Source organism: Oryza glaberrima, chromosome 6, assembly GCF_000147395.1.
Source record: "Oryza glaberrima chromosome 6, OglaRS2, whole genome shotgun sequence".
Classification (NCBI taxonomy): domain Eukaryota; kingdom Viridiplantae; phylum Streptophyta; class Magnoliopsida; order Poales; family Poaceae; genus Oryza; species Oryza glaberrima.
In genome coordinates this window covers 2,439,850-2,461,882 of record NC_068331.1, presented here as the reverse complement: position 1 = coordinate 2,461,882, position 22,033 = coordinate 2,439,850, and the positions used below count along the sequence as shown (strand labels likewise).

General features: G+C 44.0%; 2 protein-coding genes and 1 non-coding gene across 5 annotated transcripts; 1 reads left to right on the top strand and 2 right to left on the bottom strand.

The window, feature by feature from the left end:
• Positions 1-2,547: 2,547 nt before the first annotated feature.
• LOC127776499 (carboxypeptidase SOL1) lies at positions 2,548-15,916 on the bottom strand. 2 transcript variants are annotated; one of them, XM_052302892.1, is made up of 16 exons: positions 15,778-15,916; positions 15,204-15,264; positions 15,002-15,097; positions 8,574-8,604; positions 8,434-8,490; positions 8,241-8,303; positions 7,434-7,529; positions 7,158-7,280; positions 6,959-7,063; positions 5,881-5,927; positions 5,344-5,469; positions 5,128-5,230; positions 4,964-5,026; positions 3,987-4,070; positions 3,708-3,771; positions 2,548-3,386 (listed from the first exon to the last, which is right to left on the bottom strand). In XM_052302892.1, exons 1-16 carry the CDS (start codon positions 15,875-15,877, stop codon positions 3,097-3,099), a joined length of 1,509 nt encoding a protein of 502 aa, XP_052158852.1. In that variant the 5' UTR covers positions 15,878-15,916; the 3' UTR covers positions 2,548-3,096. The 2 variants fall into 2 exon arrangements, with proteins under 2 accessions (XP_052158852.1, XP_052158853.1); XM_052302893.1 differs by lacking the exon at positions 8,241-8,303 and having other exon boundaries at positions 2,552-3,386.
• Positions 15,917-16,014: 98 nt separating this feature from the next.
• Positions 16,015-16,085, top strand: TRNAG-GCC (transfer RNA glycine (anticodon GCC)). The gene has a single exon. It is a non-coding gene; the product is annotated as a tRNA-Gly (tRNA).
• Positions 16,086-16,464: 379 nt separating this feature from the next.
• Positions 16,465-21,912, bottom strand: LOC127776632 (translation factor GUF1 homolog, mitochondrial). Of its 2 annotated transcripts, none has more exons than XM_052303116.1 (12): positions 21,566-21,912; positions 20,407-21,157; positions 20,086-20,242; positions 19,937-19,991; positions 19,549-19,616; positions 19,370-19,474; positions 19,195-19,266; positions 18,994-19,107; positions 18,157-18,297; positions 17,897-17,956; positions 16,932-17,202; positions 16,465-16,843 (listed from the first exon to the last, which is right to left on the bottom strand). In XM_052303116.1, exons 1-11 carry the CDS (start codon positions 21,857-21,859, stop codon positions 17,028-17,030), a joined length of 1,992 nt encoding a protein of 663 aa, XP_052159076.1. In that variant the 5' UTR covers positions 21,860-21,912; the 3' UTR covers positions 16,465-16,843; positions 16,932-17,027. The 2 variants fall into 2 exon arrangements, with proteins under 2 accessions (XP_052159076.1, XP_052159077.1); XM_052303117.1 differs by having other exon boundaries at positions 19,564-19,616.
• Between the last annotated feature and the right edge of the window lie 121 nt (positions 21,913-22,033).

Sequence of the window (22,033 nt, the reverse complement as noted above, 5' to 3'; positions counted from 1 at the left end):
CTTTCGTGCGGGGAGCTCGCCTGGCTGAGCAGCGAAACTGCTGACTAATAATGATTTAATGATAAATTAATCGCTAACGATGCTAATTAAAAAATATAAACTAATTAATTAAGCGCTAATAACGCTAATTAGTTACTTCCTACTTCCCATTTTAAATGCAGTTGTGGACATCCGTGTCTAACATTTGACCGTCCATATTATTTAAAAAATTTATAAAAAATAAAAAAATCATATATAAAATATTATTTATATATTATTATAATCTGGTAACAATTATAATACTAATTAAAAAAATTTAAATAAGACGAACAAAACAAACGTTGGATATGAAGTGAGTAATTAATTGATTGAAGCCACTGCTGCAGCACGCAATTTGGTTCGTTAGGGCTGCGAACTCGCCGCGCGTGATGAACTCGCTACGAATTCGCTTCCCTATGTGATAACGGATACTCACGCTAATCCTTCGTAACCGTATATATTTCTCTAAAACTGGTGAAGAAAAGATATGTTTTTCAATTTTTTTCGAGATAACGTGTTCTGTGTACACATCAACTAGCTAATAAATGTCATATAAAATATCTAGAACAAATTACGCATATCTTCTAATGGTAATTTATTAGAGTTTAGCCGTAAAAACTTTATTTGTATCACATATCTAAAAAATATGTACGCATTTTTTCATGTGCTCTCCCTGGATATTACGTATGCTTTTTTTTGCTTGTCGTTTTACTCAATTACACATGTAAACAATTTTAAATGTAAATGTGTTCAGAATTGTTTAGGTTGATGTCATTTTAAATCATACTTTTTTTAAGTAAAGCTACTAAATATGTGCATCAATTTAGTTTTTACCGAACTGTGGTAAATACATAATAAATCCAACCAAAACTTGTCAATCGACAAATTGCCAAAATTTTAGCATGTCCAAAATTTGGTAAGATTTATTTTAGATACAATCTGAACAACTTCTTCGTAACTGCATTTTTCCAGCTTGATCATTGTTTTTATTTGTCGTTTTGCACATCTACACAGTTTCAGGTGAGCTTCGTACTCCGTATTTGGGTCTGTTTAGATCCCACCCCTAAAATTTTACACATTGTTACATCGAACGCTTGAACACCTGCATGAAGTTTTAAATATAGGCTAAAAAATAACTAATTGCATAGATTATGACTAATTTACGAGACAAATCTTTAAGCCTAATTGCTCCATGATTTGACAATGTGGTGCTACAGTAAACGTTTGCTAACGATGGATTAATTAGGTTTAATAAATTCGTCTCACGGTTTACCGATAGATTTTGGAATTAGTTTTTTTTATTAGTGTCCGAATACCCCATGCAATATCCTATATAATATCTGATGTGACACGCTAAAACTTAACACCCCTGAATGTAGACACCCCATTTATCACAATCGCCACCCTAGCAAGTATCCTGGACACAAATTAACTGGTTGAGCTAGTAGCTGTTACCCGGCCACCTCTTTCCATGCTACTATCTCCTCTCACTACTCGGTACTCATGCCTGCTCTGCCATTGTGGCTATTTAAACACAACTGGTCCATCAGTGAGAGCGTCTCATCTCTCAAGCACAAGTCACAAGAGCTCAAGCAAGCAGAGGGAGAGTGAACACAGCACAGAGAGCAGGTGGTTTGGTTAATTAGTTAGCTCTCGTTCTTCAGCTCCGTTCTCTTCCCTGTCTGCATTGTCGTTGCTCACCTGATCGAGTTCCTTTTTTATCTTGTCTGTCTTCCAAAAGGTAGCAATCCTTCAGCACTTCATGGTGGTCGCGATGTTTATCTCTGCGATATTCATCTGCCTCGTCCGCTACCGACTCAAAGCCGCCGGAGAGCTGTCGACCCTCAACCTGCGCTTGAGGTTGAAGCTTCGTATCCTCATGTTTGCTGCCGTCGCTATGTCTCTAGTTTCGGTTGTTCTCGCTGCCTTCACTTATTATTATCTGATTGAGGTGAAGGTATCCGTTTTCGCTTGTCTCAACGTGGCGACCAAGATTTTTGTGTATGCTGCATACGTGATATCTGGAGTATGTTGTGCCTTTGTATACCATGATTTATTCACTACTGTAGTTTACTCAGATTAGAGGGTATTAGAGGGTTGTGTCTGTGTGTTTAGAGATCAAGGTAGAGTGTGTGTGCACGGGCATGCTGTGTCTGTACTGTGTACTCCAATGTATGAACGACTGGTTGTGTGTACGTGTCTGAACTTTCTACTATGGCTTATGAATGGAGTATGAATGAAACTGATTCTGGGGCACACCTCCTGATAAATACTAGAGACAGACCATTTGTATTATTGTATATAATCAGCTTAGGAGAACAAACACGACACAGTAGCAGTCAACTTATGTGGTACCGCTTATCAATGAATTTTCAGAAAGTTGAGTTTTCATATTTTTAAGTTTCCTATGAATTTTCAACAAGTCGAGTTTTCATATTTTTCAAGCTTTGTGCGTTGCATGTTGACTATGTTCAGTTCACACACACGCAGACAAGATCCAGTAAACAAACTGAGTTTTCATTAGTGCTATGTTATATACAATTTATATTCTCAAAAAAGGTTTGATTTTTTTTTGGGGGTGTTGGTTGCTATCCACTTGATAATTATAAGTTTTGCATTGATTCATGTCATAGATTTGTAAGCCATCTGACAAATGTGTGGTTGTGGGTAATGCTGCTTGGGCGTGGAGTACATCGTGAGTGTTCCACTGTACTACCTCCATCCCAAAATCTCCATCCCAAAATGTTTGACGCCGTTGACTTTTTTAAAAATGTTTGACCGTTCGTCTTATTCAAAAAATTTAAGTAATTGTTAATTCTTTTTCTATCATTTGATTTATTGTTAAATATACTTTTATGTATACATATAGTTTTACACATATCACAAAAGTTTTTAAATAAAACGAACGGTCAAATATGTTTAAAAAAGTCAACGGTGTCAAACATTTAGGGAACGAGGGAGTATTAATTAAGCTCAAAATGTTGTAGCAGTACAAACTGAAGTTACATTGGACTGAAGAAATTACATCACTATTGGGTCAGCTACAGATTTGTATCGACTCGCAAAATTTTCTAAATCTTATACAGCAATTGGCCGTTTCGGTGAATGTCTGTGAATCGTGAATTTCGATGTTGTTTTTCTCTTGAAGAGAACATACAGTGCGATGATAATGAACAAAACAAATAGATACAGCTCGAGGCGAGCTCCCTGCACATGAAACAACTTGTCGTCGTCACATGGGCAACCTAAGTCATTACGGATCAATCCATTAGCTCCATCTCGATCTAAGACGAAGTCCAAGCTCACAGCCTTCTCCTCCACCACAATACGTGTAGCTTTTGTTCGGAAGCCCTCCATAGATGCCATGACTGACAAGATCATCAAAAAAAAAAAATTAACACCATAGATCATTCATTGATCCAGTTTTAGAAACACCCATCAAAACATGCTATGATATCAATACAGTTAACTATGCGGGTAGCAAATGGTTCACTTCATAGCCAAAGCTCCAACTGGAGGATAAATTTTGCCTTCACTAGCTAATGGTCAGTGGTAAATATGATTGGTTGGTGATGATCAGAAATTTCAGCTGTGTACCCACTTGCCAGGCATTTTCAATAATGTTTTTGAGGAAAAGGCTGTATAATCGTATACATAAGTATTGATGTTGTCCATAGAAGAAACCCTACCTTCATAGTTCTCACCAGGTGCAAGCATTCGATGGTAATCGCCATAAGTCCTGCTAGCCCTTATCTAAAAGCAAGAAAACGGTAAGTATTAGGTCTATCAAATGATAAGCCTGAACGTTATGCAATAAATTTCGTTGTACTCGTTACTTAGGATATTAGGATATTACCAGTTTATCCGTTCTAAAAATATTTTGACCAACAATCAATTTACAGTGCAGATCCAAAGGCCACCAATACTGTTCACATCATTATTGGTTAACGCTGCCAAAATAAACTAACCTCAGAACCGATACCCTTTATCGTCAGGGAGCCTGGTATAGGATGACCTGTATCTGCCGCAAATATCCTTCCATGAACTCCCGTCTGAAACAATAGCCAGATATGATGGACAAGGTAGCAATTTCAGTTATTTCTTATAGACAACGACACAAAGGAGCAAACTTCAAATGATATCTCCCGTTAGTACAGGATAGTGCTGGTTACTCAAAGGTCTTGTTTCATAAGTCTGACAATGACATGGTTACACACTAACACCCCTCTTGGTTTAACTTTTACTCCTTGATAACACATACCAATGGAGCATCTCAATCATATACCTGTATAAAGTTATAAACCTTAGCAGGGTCATAACTCTGACAATCTAAGAATTCTCTGCTCCTCCAACTCAAATTCCCCTTTTGTAAAACCAAATAAAAAATAGAAAAAGATAGGGTACCCTGTACTGTGTTACAGACAAAAGATGGGAACTGCACTGACTGCATGTAATCCTAATTGACTTAACTCTTAATTCTCAACTTTAACAAGTACTAGGAGAAAACCTATCCCAATAACTCCCATCAAATAGACTTGGCAAGCATTAATCTCTTCAAATCTTTGAACCAAGAAATATGTTGACTGAAGCTAGAGATGGCATACATTACTAACAATGTTGTGTCTAACAGCAACAGAAAGGGCCAGCTTGCTAGTGCAGAGTTCAAGTCGTGGTGTGAGGTCACCAAAGTGTGAAAAGATGAAACACCAAGACAACCTGGTTGAACTTGATCATGTGCCAGAATGGCACCAACAAAAACTACACTGAACCACTTTGTTTCAGGAGAAATCCAACATGAAAAAATTTTCAACTTTGGCCATTACCAGTACCCTCCTACGAGAACCTCAAGCCCTCAATCCGAAAACCAACTGGCACCATTTCATTTCGAGAAGTACAGTAATTAACCTTTCCAGTGAAAAAAATGAATCCTGTGGAAATGTCTTACCTTCACAAGGCTTGCAGCAAGATTAAGCATACTCATCCTATTGTGTTCCCATATGACAGGAAGCTATAGAAGAATTTGGAAGAAATAACACAACAAAGTGATTATCAAGTTATCTGGAAATTGATAGGCAGATAACTAGATGCAAAAAAAAAAAAGAAAAATACCTCAGCTGCCTTTGGCCATTTTACGTCACTAATTTCCAGGGTTAACTCAAAGCAACCTCCATGTATATAGTTCCAGTCTTGCATCCCACCATAGATTGGATACCTCAACACAAAAAAGCATAGATTGCTAGTTAGCATGAAAAGTAGCAGCAACAAAATGTTTGATATGAAATAAAAAAAATGATAAGGAGCAATAATACAAAACTAGTTTTATACCAGAATGCTCCATTTGTAATCCCTCCTTTAAATTCTTTGCTCAAAGACATGTTATAGTGCGATTGACTATAAACTGATGCCATGTACCGGAATGTCTTATCATCAGGACATCCATAATACTGTTTGCTGTAAGAATGACAATCCTTGTGAGAACGACAAAGTTTCAAAGTAAGCATGTATCACGGATGTCTTTCTCAACTACCATGATGCTAAGATATCTGAATGATCTTGTAAAGAAGAAAAACCAGTCAACAGCATAAAGAGTCAAGACAATGTCGCATTAGAACAAGCAAAGGTACCCACATGCACTCCAAACTCTATGAAACTATTTGCAAACATCAAATTTGTAATACTAGCATTAGCAATAAGTCGAGAAAAATACATAACCATACAACCTTTGAATCATACACTAATAAATGCGTGGGAAGTCCTTGATCAAAAGATTGTTTCTAGATATTTTTATGATGTACAAAATTTACACAAAACTAATAATTGGAATACTTGAACTGAATGTAAATAATAGAAACAAGGTAACACCTTTGATCTCTAGACCCATCCCATGGATAATTTGCAACAAGAGCACCCTGCAAAATTCAAATCAAAGGGCAATGGATGAATCCCAGGCACTAGTTTGAACTTTGAAATGAACTGCCACCAAATATAATCAATGCAATTAATAAGGGTCATTTGAACATGTGAACAAATCTGTAAACTCCATGCATTGCACCATTAACAATTAGTAGAGTAGTAGATGGGCTGGTAGGATAAATAACTCATGATTTCAAATAAACTAATCTTACAAGCTGTACACGAGATTTCCTTCTTGCAAGTTGCAACCATCATGCTTGCAATTCAGTAGATTTTTTTTTTTAAAAAAAAGAACCTTCTCTCCCCCTGGTCTGTTATTATTTTTATTCTGGTTAAAATTAAAACAAATTATGTTAATATTCGAAGATTATATGAATGCAGCCCAGATAAACTAATAAATCAATAAAATATTTCCTGAACTACAAAGATTTTCTATTATTATTAAACAAGATAATTTTCCCTCCCATATGTTACTGTTTTTTATTTTATGTGTTAAAACTTAAAACAATGATGTTTAATGCTTGAAGACTAAGTGAAGAATGCCTCAGTGAAACTAATAGTTATACCAAAGTAGTTTGTGGACTACAAGGTCTAATTCAAACCCATTTGCTTGCTTTTAGAAAGCAATATTATCCAACAAAGTAAGAATTGTCAAATATATGACATTACCAATATCAATAACTAAAGATAATAACATCCAAACCATAAACAGCAGAGAGAGCATAAACACCCTAGCATTTTCGGTAAGAATACTGGTAAAGATAGCACCTAAAATTAAAAGCAACATAGGTAACTCAATATAGCAGCAAAATAGTTCCCTTGCTTGTAATAACTAACAAAAAGACCAAAAAAAAAAAAGGGAGGGACATTCCCATGAGATGAGCAAGATTATAAACCAGAAAAGGAACCTGATGAGGTGCCTCATCATTTACTGAAATTTGCTTTGATCACAGAAAGATAACTGGGAAGATAATTACATGACTAATTTAATATTTTTGCATAGAAGTGCTAGGGAAAGAATAATTACCCCATGCAAACTAGCGGAGGCAGTGAAGTGTTCTTGTTTTACCCAGTTCATAATAGCTCTAGTTTCAGGTTGTCTGTAGTTAATTTCATCGTTGTTGGGGAAAAACTGCCAGCATTAACAATATAATTAAAAGGCTCAAGTAGGTAAAGAACAAAAGGAATCCAAATATTCCATAAGAAGAAAATAATGCATCACTGACTTGGTCAGGAAAATCTCTGTTGAGGTCAACATTGTTTGCATTACCACGTCTTCTAAGAGCAAATCCATCAGGGTTCATCGTTGGAAGTATATGAAGATGCATGTTTTTCACAATAAGAGTTGCCTACAGATATTAGTTTAACTGGTAAGTTTTTGAGCTTACCATATATTTCTATCAATTTCAGTAAAACAGATGGAAATATATTGCGTAAAACCATAGTTGAGCCAGACAAACATCGAATTTAAGAGCAGATAACAATGTGAGAATCTTGCTTACCAAGGGATCCTTCAAATAGTTATCACACAGCCAATTTGCAAGCTTTATAAGAACCTCCCTTCCAACAGGTTCATCACCATGGACATTACCAACATACTGCAAGTTTGTACAAAAAATACATCAAAATTCACAGATATATAATCAGAACCACTGACGAAATAGATAACCTAGATATTTATTTACAGATTTATAGTGTAGTAAGAATAAATGCTAAAGGTTATTATTTAAAGAAAGTTATATGAATAATTGTTATTACGCATTATACTGTCACACCTCTGCTCTGGTACTCGTACCATCCTACACTTGACCAATGTAGCTCCGAGTGCGTGATTGGGCTGCATTGATTTCCTAGTGCCAACTGTGGGGGAAGATGTCAGGTGAACCTCGTGGTTGAAGGCAAGGAAAGAGGTTGCAGGCAGTTTCAAAAAGTTTTCAGTGTTCTGGTAATTCTGGTGTTCTGGATCTCTGGTTACTATGGAAAGAACGCAACAGATGTATCTTCCTTACTGAATCTTCCTCTCCACCAGAATTGGTCTAGACATGGAGAGTGGCAAGTATCTTGAGGCACAACTAATGGCTCCAATTAGTATGTGTTTTTTTTTTTTCATAGCATGTCACACTGCTGGTACCAGGACACTGATTTCTCCTTTAAAGAACTTTTGTGGTGGTGGTTGTGGGGAACCACTTGTACAGTTCTGCTATAGCTTATCTTTCAGTTGCAATATGGGGATAAGTCCTAAAGAATTAAGAAAGAAATGGCTATAGCCCCACGGGAGTCAAATAAATTAAATGGAGTAAAGACATTACATTGACATTGAAGATATTCCACATGTGTGAATATAATTTTCTGTCAAAGGTGCCTACAAAACACTAGATAAGCCGATGAGGATAATTGTTATCAGAGTGGAGTGGCATAGAATTTCATCCTCAAAGTTCATTGCATATACAAATTGAAAAGGGAACCAATGTAGGAAACTCTTCATGAAACAGAACCACAAACCTTGAATGCTGGTTCAGCTTCCTTTTGCCCAGGCTTGTCTGATATTTCAATCACCCACTATAAGAACCATAAAAGTTCTCTTATACAAATTTAACATTAACTAAAGCATAACGAAAATAAAAAATACTCGAGTTACATACCAATGCGACACCATTCACACTCTTTCCAATGCTGATAACATGATCGTGCAATCCCTCAAAGAGAGAATAAATAATAGGTAAGCAAAGTTTGAATGTATGAGCATACAGAAGGACATAAAAGTGAGAGATAACACTTTTAAGAAAAACTTGAGATGAATTCAATATAAATTTGAAGTTCCATAACAAGCTACAGTCCATCAGTGTAACTGACAGAGTGACAGTATCCAACTAGAAGATTCAGTTCTTTATTATATACTACTCAATTATCTACTCACAGATCTCTCGCATGCCACAAATAGAACACCATAGAATTTTATGAGTGGGCTGATGGTTTTGAACTTAGCACTTTTATGATTGCTTTTCTCTAAAAGATATATTATCTTTACCCTAACTACCTATCAGTGCAGATTGTATGGACCATTGACAGCAAAGAATTGATTATGTAGGAATAAGTCTTGGCTGGTTGGTCTTGGTCTTGTGGTGCCTTTCCCTGCTTTTTAGCTTTCTAGGACAGCATCTCTACTTTCAGTTTGGATGCTCTAGGACAGCAGTTAGGACAGCAGTTTGTTGAGATGCTCTAGGACAGTTTGTTGAGATGCTCTAGGACAGTTTGTTGGGATGCTCTAGGACAGCACCCTCTTAGACTAGCATGGCTGCTACAAGCAGCTATAAATATGTATCCAATCCTCTTTGGGAGGATATGGCTGGACATGGCTTTTTAGGTTTTGTGAATGAAGAAAACCAGAAAATTGTCCCATCTCGAGTGCCATCCTCTTCTCAATGAGAGTAACCATTGAAATTCTAACATCTGGTATCAGAGCCACACTTTCCTGTAGGCTAAACATCTCCTGTTCCACCCCTTCCCAAGCTCGGTTGAGCTCTCAGCCAACAGCAGCAGCAGCAGCACCGGCTGCTCCTTCCCCTCTCCCTTCCCCCTCTCCACGCAGCAGCCTCCCGGAGGCACGCCATGTCCGACGTTCGGTCTCGGCGTTCGGTCGCCTCGAGCACTCGGCGTCAGCAGGACGCCGAGCTCGCCGCAGCAGAAGAGCGCAGGCGAGCAACGGCTCAGACCGCTGCAGCAGCAGCGAGGGCGGCCAGACTGGCGGCAGCGGAGTTGGCAGCAGCCAGGGCGGAGGCGGAAGCAGAGGCGGCGGAAGATGCGGCACGTGCGGCGGAGGTAGAGGTTGAGACCTTGCGCAGCAGCATCAACGGCTCCATCGCCGGCGACATCACCGCCGACAGGGAGCTTGAGGAGCTGGCAAGAGGAAGGGCGCGGGAGCGGGCAGAGCGGTGGGCAGCAGCCCACCCCCACGGCGGCGGCGGCAGTCCAAGGGACCGCACACCCGCCGACGGGAACCTAGACGGGCGCTGGCGTGCCGGCGGCAGCCCGGAGCCCGCGCGCGGCCCTCGTAGGCAGCGCGGTTCTCCCTCCCCTGACCGGCGGCATGGTCACCACGGTGTCCAGACGGTGGTCAGGGACTTTGGTCCCGGTGGTGGGTGGCCTACCCTCACCAAAACCAACTACATCGAGTGGGCCGCGGTGATGAGGGTGAGGCTCCAGGTGCGGCACATGTGGGAGGCAGTCCGGTACGGCGACGTCGACTACGATGAAGATCAGCGGGCACTGGATGCCCTCATCGCTGCAGTCCCACCCGAGATGCAGTTCTCGCTTTCCCAGAAGCGGACTGCCAAGGAGGCCTGGGACGCCATCGCTGCGGCACGCATCGGCAGCGACCGCGCCCGCAAGTCCACACTGCAGGCACTCCGCAAGGAGTGGGAGAACCTGGCCTTCAAGCCGAGTGAGGATGTTGATGACTTTGCCCTCCGTCTCAACACTCTTTTGCAGAAGATGGTGCAGTACGGCGACGACACCTACGACGAGGAGAGAGCTGTCGAGAAGCTCTTTCGCTGCGTCCCAGAGAAGTACAGGCAGATCGCTCGCTCGATCGAGTCTCTGCTGGACCTCTCCACGATGTCGATAGAGGAGGCGTTAGGTCGCCTCAAGGTCGTCGATGGTGATGAGCCACAGCCTCTCTCGGGGCCTATCACCATCGGCGGGAAGCTCCATCTCACTCGAGAACAGTGGGAGGCCTCTCAGAGCGACGGGAGGAAGGGGGAGTCTTCTCCCTCGACAGGCGGCCGCAAGCCGCGCAAGGGGCGCGGAGGTGTCCAGTTGCGGTGGGCGCGAAGACGCGCCGAGGGTGGTGCTCGCAGAGGCGCCCAAGGCAGCGCCGCCGGCAACCACAAGCCGGCACGAGACGACGCCTGCTGCAACTGTGGCAAGCTTGGCCATTGGGCCAAAGACTGTCGCCAGCCACGACGCGGCCAGGCCCACGTTGCACGGGTGGAGGAGGAAGAACCGGCTCTGCTCCTGGCTCACGCAAGCATCGAGCTACCTCCAGCGGCACCGGCCGCAACGGCCTTTCTCCACCTTGATGAGCCGAAGGTACTCGTCTCCCTCTGCGACGGCTCCAGCAACGACAAGGCTGATGGGTGGTACCTCGACACCGGCGCCACCCATCACATGACCGGCCGACGGGAGTTCTTCACCGAGTTCGACTCCAGCGTCCGAGGCTCCGTCAAGTTTGGGGACGCCTCCGGCGTGGAGATCAAGGGCGTTGGCTCCGTCACCTTCACCGCCAAGTCCGGTGAGCACAGGCTGCTCACCGGAGTCTACTACATCCCCGCGTTGAGGAATTCTATCATCAGCGTGGGACAGCTGGATGAGAACGGCTCACGCGTGTTGGTCGAGGACGGACTCATGAGGATTTGGGATCGCCGTCGTCGCCTTCTTGCCAAGGTAACCAGAGGCACTAATCGACTCTACATCCTCAGCGCGCAGGTCGCACAACCAGTTTGCCTCGCTGCTCGTCGGGACGACGAGGCATGGCAGTGGCACGAGCGCTTCGGGCACCTCCACTTCGAGGCCCTGAAGCAGCTCAGTGCCAAGGAGATGGTGCGAGGCATACCGTGCCTTGACCACGTGGAGCAGCTCTGCGACGTCTGCGTGGTGACGAAGCAGCGGCGGCTCCCCTTTCCCCAGCAGACGAGCTTCCGAGCCAAGGAGCGGCTCGAGCTCGTGCACGGGGACTTGTGTGGCCCAGTGACACCGGCCACACCAGGAGGACGACGTTACTTCCTACTGCTCGTCGACGACCTCTCCTGCTACATGTGGGTGATGGTCCTCGGCAGCAAGGGAGAGGCTGCGGACGCCATCAGGCACGCGCAGGCTGCTGCAGAGGCGGAGTGTGGCCGCAAGCTGCGCGTGCTGCGCACCGACAACGGCGGCGAATTCACGGCGGCTGAATTCGCGTCGTACTGCGCTGATGAGGGCATTCAGCGCCACTACACCGCGCCGTACAGCCCGCAGCAGAACGGCGTCGTCGAGCGGCGCAACCAGACAGTTGTGGGGATGGCTCGGGCTCTCCTCAAGCAGAGGGGGATGCCGGCCATCTTCTGGGGAGAGGCGGTGGTGACGGCCGTCTACATCCTTAACCGCTCGCCTACCAAGGCTCTCAATGGCAGGACACCGTACGAGGCTTGGCATGAGCGCAAGCCGGCGGTCTCCCACCTGCGGGCCTTCGGCTGCCTCGCGTTCGCCAAGGAGCTTGGACACATCGGCAAGCTCGATGACAGGAGCACCCCAGGGGTGTTCATCGGCTACGCGGAGGGCTCGAAGGCCTACCGCATTCTCGACCCGGAGACACAGCGTGTGCGCACGGCGCGCGACGTAGTGTTCGACGAAGGGCGAGGGTGGGTATGGGACGAGGCGGTGGACGATGGTTCGACTCCGACGTACGACGACTTCACCATCGAGTACGTCCACTTCGAGGGAGCTAGGGGAGTAGGCAGCTCTTCTTCACCGAGCGTGTCTACCCCAGTCCCCGAGCCTCCACCGACTCCGACACCAACACATTCTCGGACCACGACTTCGACTACGACGAGCTCTTCGCCGACACTGCCCCGGCCGGTGACCCCACGCGCTCCAGCACCAACAGCCACTCCTCCGGGCACGTCTACTCCGACGCCAGCTCGTGTTGAGCGCAGCCCGGTGGAGTTCGCTACTCCGCTCTCCCACGACGGGGAGCGCATCGACGCGTACCACGACGGCGAGCAGCTACGGTACCGTACGATGGAGGATCTTCTCGGCGACCAGCCGGTGCCGGGACAGGTGCCTCGCGACCTGGAGGCGCAGTTGCACCTTGCGTGCGACGACGGTGAGCCTCGGTCTTTCGCAGAGGCCGAGAAACACGCGGCATGGCGTGCCGCGATGCAGTCGGAGATGGACACGGTTCAGGAGAACCGCACCTGGGAGCTGGCTGACCTCCCTCGTGGTCACCGCGCGATTACCCTTAAGTGGGTGTTCAAGCTGAAGAGGGATGAAGCCGGAGCCATCGTCAAGTACAAGGCTCGCTTGGTGGCACGCGGTTTCGTGCAGCAGGAGGGGATCGACTACGACGATGCCTTCGCTCCCGTGGCACGGATGGAGTCTGTGCGACTCCTCCTTGCGCTGGCTGCTCAGGAAGGCTGGGGTGTCCATCACATGGATGTCAAGTCGGCGTTTCTGAACGGCGACTTGAAGGAGGAGGTCTACGTGCACCAGCCTCCGGGATTCGTGCTCCCCGGCAAGGAGGGCAAGGTGCTACGCCTGCACAAGGCCCTCTACGGCTTGCGGCAGGCACCGAGGGCGTGGAATGCCAAGTTGGATTCCACGCTCAAGGGGATGGGCTTCGAGCAAAGCCCGCACGAGGCGGCCATCTATCGGCGGGGCAATGGAGGAAATGCCTTGCTGGTGGGTGTCTACGTCGACGACTTGGTGATCACCGGCACCAAGGATGCGGAGGTGGCGGCGTTCAAGGAGGAGATGAAGGCCACCTTCCAGATGAGTGATCTGGGGCCTCTCTCCTTCTACCTGGGGATCAAAGTGCACCAGGACGACTCCGGGATCACGCTTCGACAGACCGCCTACGCCAAGCGCGTCGTTGAGCTAGCTGGGCTCACCGATTGCAACCCAGCTCTCACTCCGATGGAGGAGAGACTGAAGCTGAGCCACGACAGCACGACGGAGGAGGTGGATGCTACACAGTACCGACGTCTTGTGGGGAGTCTTCGCTACCTCACCCACACACGGCCGGACTTGGCCTTCTCCGTCGGCTACGTCAGTCGGTTCATGCAGCGACCGACGACGGAGCACCAGCAGGCTGTGAAGAGGATCATCCGCTACGTTGCGGGGACTCTCGACCACGGTCTCTACTACCCGAGGTGTCCTGGCAAAACACACTTCGTCGGGTACAGCGACAGCGACCACGCCGGCGACATCGACACCAGCAAGAGCACGAGCGGGATTCTCTTCTTCCTCGGCGAGTGCCTCGTTAGCTGGCAGTCGATCAAGCAACAGGTGGTGGCCCTGTCCAGCTGCGAGGCCGAGTACATGGCGGCATCCACCGCTTCGACCCAGGCGCTCTGGCTTGCTCGATTGCTTAGTGATCTCCTCGGCAGAGATACTGGAGCGGTGGAGCTCAGGGTGGATAGCAAGTCCGCTCTGGCCCTGGCAAAGAACCCCGTTTTTCACGAACGGAGCAAGCACATCCGGGTGAGGTACCATTTCATCCGAAGCTACTTGGAGAAAGGGAGCATCAAGGCGAGCTACATCAACACCAAGGACCAGCTTGCGGATTTGCTCACCAAGCCCCTTGGGAGGATCAAGTTCCTTGAGCTTTGCTCCCGGATCGGGATGGCTCAACTTTCCCACAAGACAGCGCACAAGACTTAGGGGGAGAATGTAGGAATAAGTCTTGGCTGGTTGGTCTTGGTCTTGTGGTGCCTTTCCCTGCTTTTTAGCTTTCTAGGACAGCATCTCTACTTTCAGTTTGGATGCTCTAGGACAGCAGTTAGGACAGCAGTTTGTTGAGATGCTCTAGGACAGTTTGTTGAGATGCTCTAGGACAGTTTGTTGGGATGCTCTAGGACAGCACCCTCTTAGACTAGCATGGCTGCTACAAGCAGCTATAAATATGTATCCAATCCTCTTTGGGAGGATATGGCTGGACATGGCTTTTTAGGTTTTGTGAATGAAGAAAACCAGAAAATTGTCCCATCTCGAGTGCCATCCTCTTCTCAATGAGAGTAACCATTGAAATTCTAACAGATTACACCATAATACCATACTTTGATGGTGAAATGTCAGGTTAAAATCCTAATCTGGTTAAACTTTGCAATTTTAACATAACTTTGAAGTTCCTTGTATCTCATAATTCTCAGAGTTTTGGAAATTTATAGGTTTTCTTTTCATGTGATTTTAATCGATGTTCAGTTTCACCAGTGATGTGATTTGGCATGGTTAAAAATATTGAGGGTCTTGAATGCTGTTGAGAAACTCCATGATATACTCGCATCGCCAAGAAGCAAAGTATCACAACATAATGTACCTGTATATCCTGGAGATATTAGGACAGCGGCTTCCAAAGGCATGCACAGCAATCTCAAGTTCCGAGTTGCTCATATATCCACGGACCAATTCCTCCCTAAGTTTGTTATAAAAGCATAGCCAATATGCTTAATCCCATGTTGGCGTGCAAAATATGCAATGACGAAATAAACGAAACATAAAAGGCTATAATTAATACATACATTATCATGGGATTATCCTGAAGCAGGTTGCGCAAAAATGACCCATAATTTCCGCTGGTACCTGGTTAAGAAACATATAGATTGAGTCACTAACTGCATACCTATGAACAGATCTGCTACCTCTATTGACAATGATTCTATAAGATGAGACGATGATGCAGGCCTAAAGTCACAACTCCCAGTCTAGCTTAAATTCTTCGCAGAAAAGGACAGAGGTGTGCGAGTTCATCACAGTAATTATCCAAGCTAAGTACATGACACAATCTTCCACACAACTACACCCTCATATTGCACTCGAAGAGTTTGTGCTCTTCATCACTGTCCACGCACTGACATCATCATCCCCAATCCGGAAGTCACTTGTACCAAAATTGTCCAGGCACAGACATCGCCCCCACAAATCCGGAAGTGAAGCAGTGGATTCGTGTCCTCCCGAGCTCCCCAGCTGAGAAAACGAACATACAGATTCCAGGCGGACGAATCGAGCTCTAGAACATCCAATCGGCACCACACGCAGTGGTTCATGAGCGGGGAAAAAAACCGCAGACAAGGTAAGAGAGAGAGAGAGGGAGACCTGAGGGATGGGAGGCGCCTCTCGCTGCGGCCTGAGCGGGAAGCGAGGAGAATGCGCGGAGGAGGAAGAGGGAGAGGAGGAGGCGGCGCGAGATCGCCATGGCCGCGTGCTTGAGCCCACCCTAGGCTAGAGTCTAGAGTACGGCGGGGTGGGCCGGTGGGGGTGGCGTTTGTTTCGGTTTGACTCTGACAGTGTCACATATCTTATATATTTTTACGAAATTTTCATTTGCACGAGGCACCAGTGGTCTAGTGGTAGAATAGTACCCTGCCACGGTACAGACCCGGGTTCGATTCCCGGCTGGTGCAGTTCCTGTTTTATCTTTTTGTGTACCTTTTTTTTCTGAAGCTCTCATAGCAACTGTATTCCTACCATTTTTTTAAAAAAAAATCTGAAGCTTTCCTTGCTGCTCATAGCAACTGTCTTTTATTGTACCATTTTTTTTTCTGAAGCTCTCATAGCAACTGTATTGATTTTGCTCTTGTACGACAGCCATTGCAACTTGGCGAAAGCAATTGTTCATTATGGGTTTAATGGTATGTATATATATATATATATATATATATATATATATATATATATATATATATATATATATATTATAATTATATTTTGGGGGTTCTATGTGATGTTTACAGAAAGCCGAATGAAAGCGCCAGAACAAGTTTACACCATGCAGCAGAAGAGTTACAAAATTACAAAATTGCATTAAACAGAGCTAGAGAAGCTCAAAGGGAAATACCCAATTATTTAACATTGCCCAAAAAAAAGGACTTACTATCTCTGGAATATTTTCCTCCCAAAAAGTTCTTAACATAATTTGAACAAAGAAATGAGATTCAGCTAAATGGCTGTGCAAATTAAGGAATCAGAAGGGTAAGCCGACGCTACTGCTGATTCAGCAGGCATCACCGAATTCTGTACAGTGAAAATCAATGAAAAACAAAAGGTAATGCTAGCTTCTCAACATGAAAATATGTTGCCACAGCAAAAGATGGCAAAATGGTGCTTTGTCTCCTCTTATCATTAAGAAACATCATTATGTACTCATTAGACCAAAAGGCACCTGTAATAGAGCAAAATGGCATGAAATTAGGCCTTTCTGGACACTGGGACATGGGGGCATAACGTGTAAAACTGTGTAATAAACACACCTTTCAGAAGATGACTAGAAGTCCAGAACATGCTATTTGTGTTTCACCACAACACACCCTCATGCTGTTAGACAGCTACAGCACTAAGCACAGCATCTATTTTGAATTGGAGACCTTTAATAGCTCATGAAATGCTTCTTGAGGAATATCAACGGACCCTACACGCTTCATGCGCTTCTTCCCTTCTTTTTGCTTCTCTAGCAACTTCTTTTTGCGAGTAATATCACCACCATAGCACTTGGCCAGAACGTTCTTTCTCATTGCTGACAGACTGGAAGCAATGCAAGATAGCATATTTAAGTATTTACACAAATGCACAGAATTTTACATGAACGGAATGAACCTTATAGTTACCATAACATTTACCATGAAACTGAATGACATTACAGACACAATTAAGACCGGGAAACTAAGTGCATGGTAAATAATCTGAGTCTCTGAGAGTCATGCATGGAATATTATGTCCAGGTCTTTCACAGATGACCAAGTAAGATCAGATCATGGAACAGATTTACCAAGGCTGAATGGTTGTAGTTTGCAGCCAGTTCTGCTTAGACCAATAGAGGTTCACAATAGTTCTATTCAAAATTATCGGCTCTAAGAAAGGTTAGCTTTCTAAACGCTTTTTTCCAGGAAACATCTCCAGTGATTATCTTTACACCAAATACTACCAAGTACCTAGGATGTTCCAAGCTCCAAAGAGCATATCTAATTGTTCTACTTAGAAGGTAAATGTGAATGGGCAAACACAATTTTACTTGGGAGTTGGAAGTGCATCCCAACTAGAAAAAAATATCAGTTCTCATGGACAGATAAGTGATTTTCTATGAATTCCCTTGCTGTAGAGTGATGTGCATGCAAATAATAACTTCAACAAGCTAGGGAATAAACACAATCCATTAAAAATAATCGTGCTGTTAACTTGTAAGGGAAAAAAAAACAGCAGCAGGTTTTAACTATCTTACGTTTCCCTTGCGATAACCTTTGAACCAACTGCAGCTTGTATAGTGATCTCAAACATTTGCCTGCATAATCAGAGACAAAAGCATAATGAAAAAGGATGGCGGTAATGGATGGGTGAAAATTTTTGACATTCTGTACAACGATAAAAGAATGTAGGCAGTAATCACGACTATGTTTGTCGTTCCCTAATAATATATGGAAATATTATAAAAGCGCATAATCTGTGCATCAGGATTTCCACAATAAGGAGCATGATGAATACCGTTCTATGAATTTCTTGAGTTTATCCACTAATTCTCGTCCAACTCTCTGAGCTTTCTGGTTGTGGACTATTGTTGCCATAGCATCAACAGGCTGACCATTAAGTAAAATATCCATCTTAACAAGATCAGACTGTTGGTACCTGTTGAAGTAAATTAAAGGGAGTTAAACAAGAAAATAAACAGCCATCCATAGTGGCATTTTTTCCTGCTTTGTCACCCATTTAATTTTAACCATAGAAATATACCTACATGCAATTTGATAATATAAGTCGCATGAAATGCAAATTATCTCCAGAATGTGATTATAGTTCACATTATTTGGTAATAATTATCCATCAGGAAACACTCTCAAAAGGCCAAAACACTAGATGCCTAAACTCCCAAGAGAGCTTTCTATTTGTGCTTACAACTTTGCTTTTTTTTAAAGAAAGTGAGGTGACTACTAGTACTTAGTATGCTGGAGTAGAGACAAGAACTGTAAATACTTCCTCCGTTTCACAATGTAAGTCATTCTAGCATTTCCCACATTCATATTGATGTTAATGAATCAGATTCATTAACATCAATATGAATGTGGGAAATGCTAGAATGACTTACATTGTGAAACGGAGGGAGTAGAAAATTGTGAGCAAGGTGTAGTACGAATTTCAGGAATGGGGCATAAAACAGGCCTCCACAATAATCATCACAAAAAGGAGCAAAAAAACAGAAAAGAATAATAAGGCCACCTGATGAAAGAAAACAGATACATGCCTTTCCATCTCAGAATGTTTAAAAAAAAAATCAAAAGATTAGACAAGACCATGTATGGTTACCGAGTTGAAAAGGAAACTTACTCAGAATCTTCATAATCAAAAGTAGCATATCCAGATGTTATGCTTTTCAGTTCATTGTAGAAATCCACAATGATTTCCCTCAATGGTAATCGGTACTTCAACAAAGCCCTTTGGCTGCATCAAACAAACAAACAAACAATAGCCCTGTAAGGCAAGAACAAAATTTATTTTAAGAAAATGATTTCTGGAGTAAACTATTACGCATCAATGAATGTATATTCTTGCTGCTCGCCCCTCCTCTCTGAACAAAGCATAATTACTGGCCCAACATACCTGAAAAAGCGGTTGGGTAGTCTCAAGAACTTCTGGTTTATAAATATAAATATGTATAAATTCATGAACTAAAAGAGTGTATGAGAAAGGAAGCAGATCTTACTCACTAGGAATAATAATAGTTGCAATGACTGTTGGTTCCCAACAAGCTGCTATACGCTTTCCAGGATTTGAAGCCAAAGCTGCAGGGTTCTCGACTTGCACTTTGCTGGATAAAGCACTCCATGATTAGAAAACTAATAGAGAACAAGTATATATAATATAATAATTGCAATTTTGCACCTTCCATCACCATACTCAAAGATATATGGCACTGTCGGTATTGTCGATATGACTTGAGCTCCATGTTCCTTAACAGGGCACAACAATAAATTAAAACCTCAAGAAATATAATAGGGAATAGAAATCAGTTCATCACATGATGCAAGCACATCTTCCTTGTTTTCCAAATCATTTACTGAGAAGAGAAGCATGCATCAATGATTCAACTGACCGACATGTAGTTCTTTGGATGCAAACTACTCTGGTTCAGTATTAAATCAACATGAAAAACATGTTGGGTAAAAAAAAAAAGATATGCCAAACCAAAGTACATGCAAAGATCACAGTCAGTTGCTGTCAGCAAAAATAGATTGACAATTATTTGAAAAACAAACAGTAAGATGTATACTTGTTCTAGCCGCTGATGAAATACATCCATGTGTAGTAATCCTAGAAAGCCACATCTGTAGAAGAATTACAGTATGTTTCTCCACATGATAGCATAAAACAATGGAATTTTTTTTAATATTTATACTTCACATGCAAAAAAGTTGATACCTGAAGCCCATGCCAAGTGCAGTGCTTGTCTCTTTTGTAACAGACACACTCGCATCGTTACATGTTAGTTTTTCAATTGCATGGCTAAGAGCGTCAAAGTCAGAGCCATCAGCTGGGTATAGACCAGAGAAGACCATGTGTCTAGCAGGCTTGAAACCTGAAAGGATATTCTCTATATAGTGACAACATAAAAAAAAAACTAAAGCAACAAAGCATTAGACTTTTTTTATGTACCAACTGCAGTGTTTTATCAGGCTGAATCAGACTAGTTAAAACTAATAGAATGACAAAACTATTTCAGGAGGGTAGGAGATGCCATACCAGGAAGTGGTTCGACAATACTCTTTGCTTGATGAAGAGTATCACCAATTCGTGCTTCTTTAGTTGAACGCATTCCGCTTATGACATATCCAACTTGTCCAGTGTAAAGCACACCGGTAGGAGTAAGCTCTGGATGCATAATGCCCACATCAAGGACTTCATATGTGCGACCAGTTGCGGCAGATGCAATCTTATCTCCTTTGTGGAGAGCACCATCCACAACAGCAACATGGCATATCACCCCTTTATACTCATCATAGTATGAATCTAAGAGAAGCATGCGTACAGGTGAATCACATTTTCCAGGTGGGGAAGGAATCCGCTCAATAACAGCAGGCAAGACCTGGCTAAGGCCCTGACCAGTTTTAGCTGAAGTTAGCAGAGCTTCACTTGGATCAATGTCAAATAACCTCTTCAGTTGAGCCTTTACATTATCTGGATCAGCAGTAGGCTGATCAATCTTATTAATAACAGGAATGATGTTTAGATTCGACTCAAATGCAAGGTAGAAGTTTGCAATTGTTTGTGCTTGGACACCTTGGGCTGCATCAACTACTAAAAGAGCACCCTGACAAGCTGCAAGCGACCTGGATACTTCGTAGCTGAAATCCACATGCCCAGGAGTATCAATCAAGTTAAGCAAATAGCTTGGAGCATCTGGCTGATCAGATGCAGGAAGTTGGTTGTTAGCATGTCTGTAGAACATAGTTGCTGTTTGTGCTTTGACTGTGATTCCCCTCTCTCTCTCTACCTGTAGAGAACAGATATAATCATACAAATGTTATGACAAATGCACACAGTATAAATATTTCTTTTCAATTTCAGTAAGAAAATATCCACTGAAAATGAACACTATCTGTTATGCTAGTGCTGTCATCATCTCAAATGAAATGAGATGCCAATTAAGGAAATAGTCACTTAAGATCCAGTATGCTCAAAAGTCAACACAGTGAGTACAAGGATTATCTTTGCTATTACTACCGGTCACCAAACATAACGAAGTTCAACTCAACTAAATTCTGGAGTAACTTCCAATTGATTAATTCCGGTGTGTGCATTTATCCAATAAGCTTATGGAATACGAACCACAAATCAAAGCTACCAATTTCTCACTCAACGCGTCCCCATTTTTTTCAAAACGGCAAGTTTGTTCTTACACCTGTAACTTGTCGAGGTACTGAGGTTGGCCATGGCCCTTCTTGATGGTGCCGGTGAGCTCCAGCAACCGGTCGGCGAGCGTGGACTTGCCGTGGTCGACGTGCGCGATGATGGAGAAGTTCCTGACCCTCTCCGGGGGATACAGCCCAAGCTCCGAACCCAGCACCCCGCCGCGGTCCGGCGAAGCCTGGGAGGAGAGGAGGCGCTCAGGGTGCTGTAGCGCCCGGGACAAGGCGTAGGCGCCTGGCCGGACGACACGGCGCGCGGATCGCCGGAGCGCGGCGGCGCCGGCCATCCCGGAACAGCGCGGCGGCGGCGGCGGCGGGAGCTAGGGTTCTGGTTGGGGTTTGGCGCAAAAGGTCCACATAGACTAGAGAGGAACACGCTGTGCAACTGTAAGATGGGCCCCAGTGATACGATGACCTCTGGGCTTAATGGGCCTGGAGAAAATGAAGGGGCACCTATCAGC

Coding starts and splice junctions, on each gene's coding strand:
- LOC127776499 (XM_052302892.1), bottom strand. CDS start 15,877: ATGGCGATCTCGCGCCGCCTCCTCCTCTCCCTCTTCCTCCTCCGCGCA. Junction 8,605..15,001: donor AATATCTCCAGGATATACAG/GTACATTATGTT, acceptor TCATGTTATCAG/CATTGGAAAGAGTGTGAATG. Junction 3,772..3,986: donor TAAAGGGTATCGGTTCTGAG/GTTAGTTTATTT, acceptor TCTTGCTTTTAG/ATAAGGGCTAGCAGGACTTA.
- LOC127776632 (XM_052303116.1), bottom strand. CDS start 21,859: ATGGCCGGCGCCGCCGCGCTCCGGCGATCCGCGCGCCGTGTCGTCCGG. Junction 19,267..19,369: donor ACTATTATTATTCCTAGTGA/GTAAGATCTGCT, acceptor CCGCTTTTTCAG/GTATGTTGGGCCAGTAATTA. Junction 17,203..17,896: donor AAGGTTATCGCAAGGGAAAC/GTAAGATAGTTA, acceptor CATTGCTTCCAG/TCTGTCAGCAATGAGAAAGA.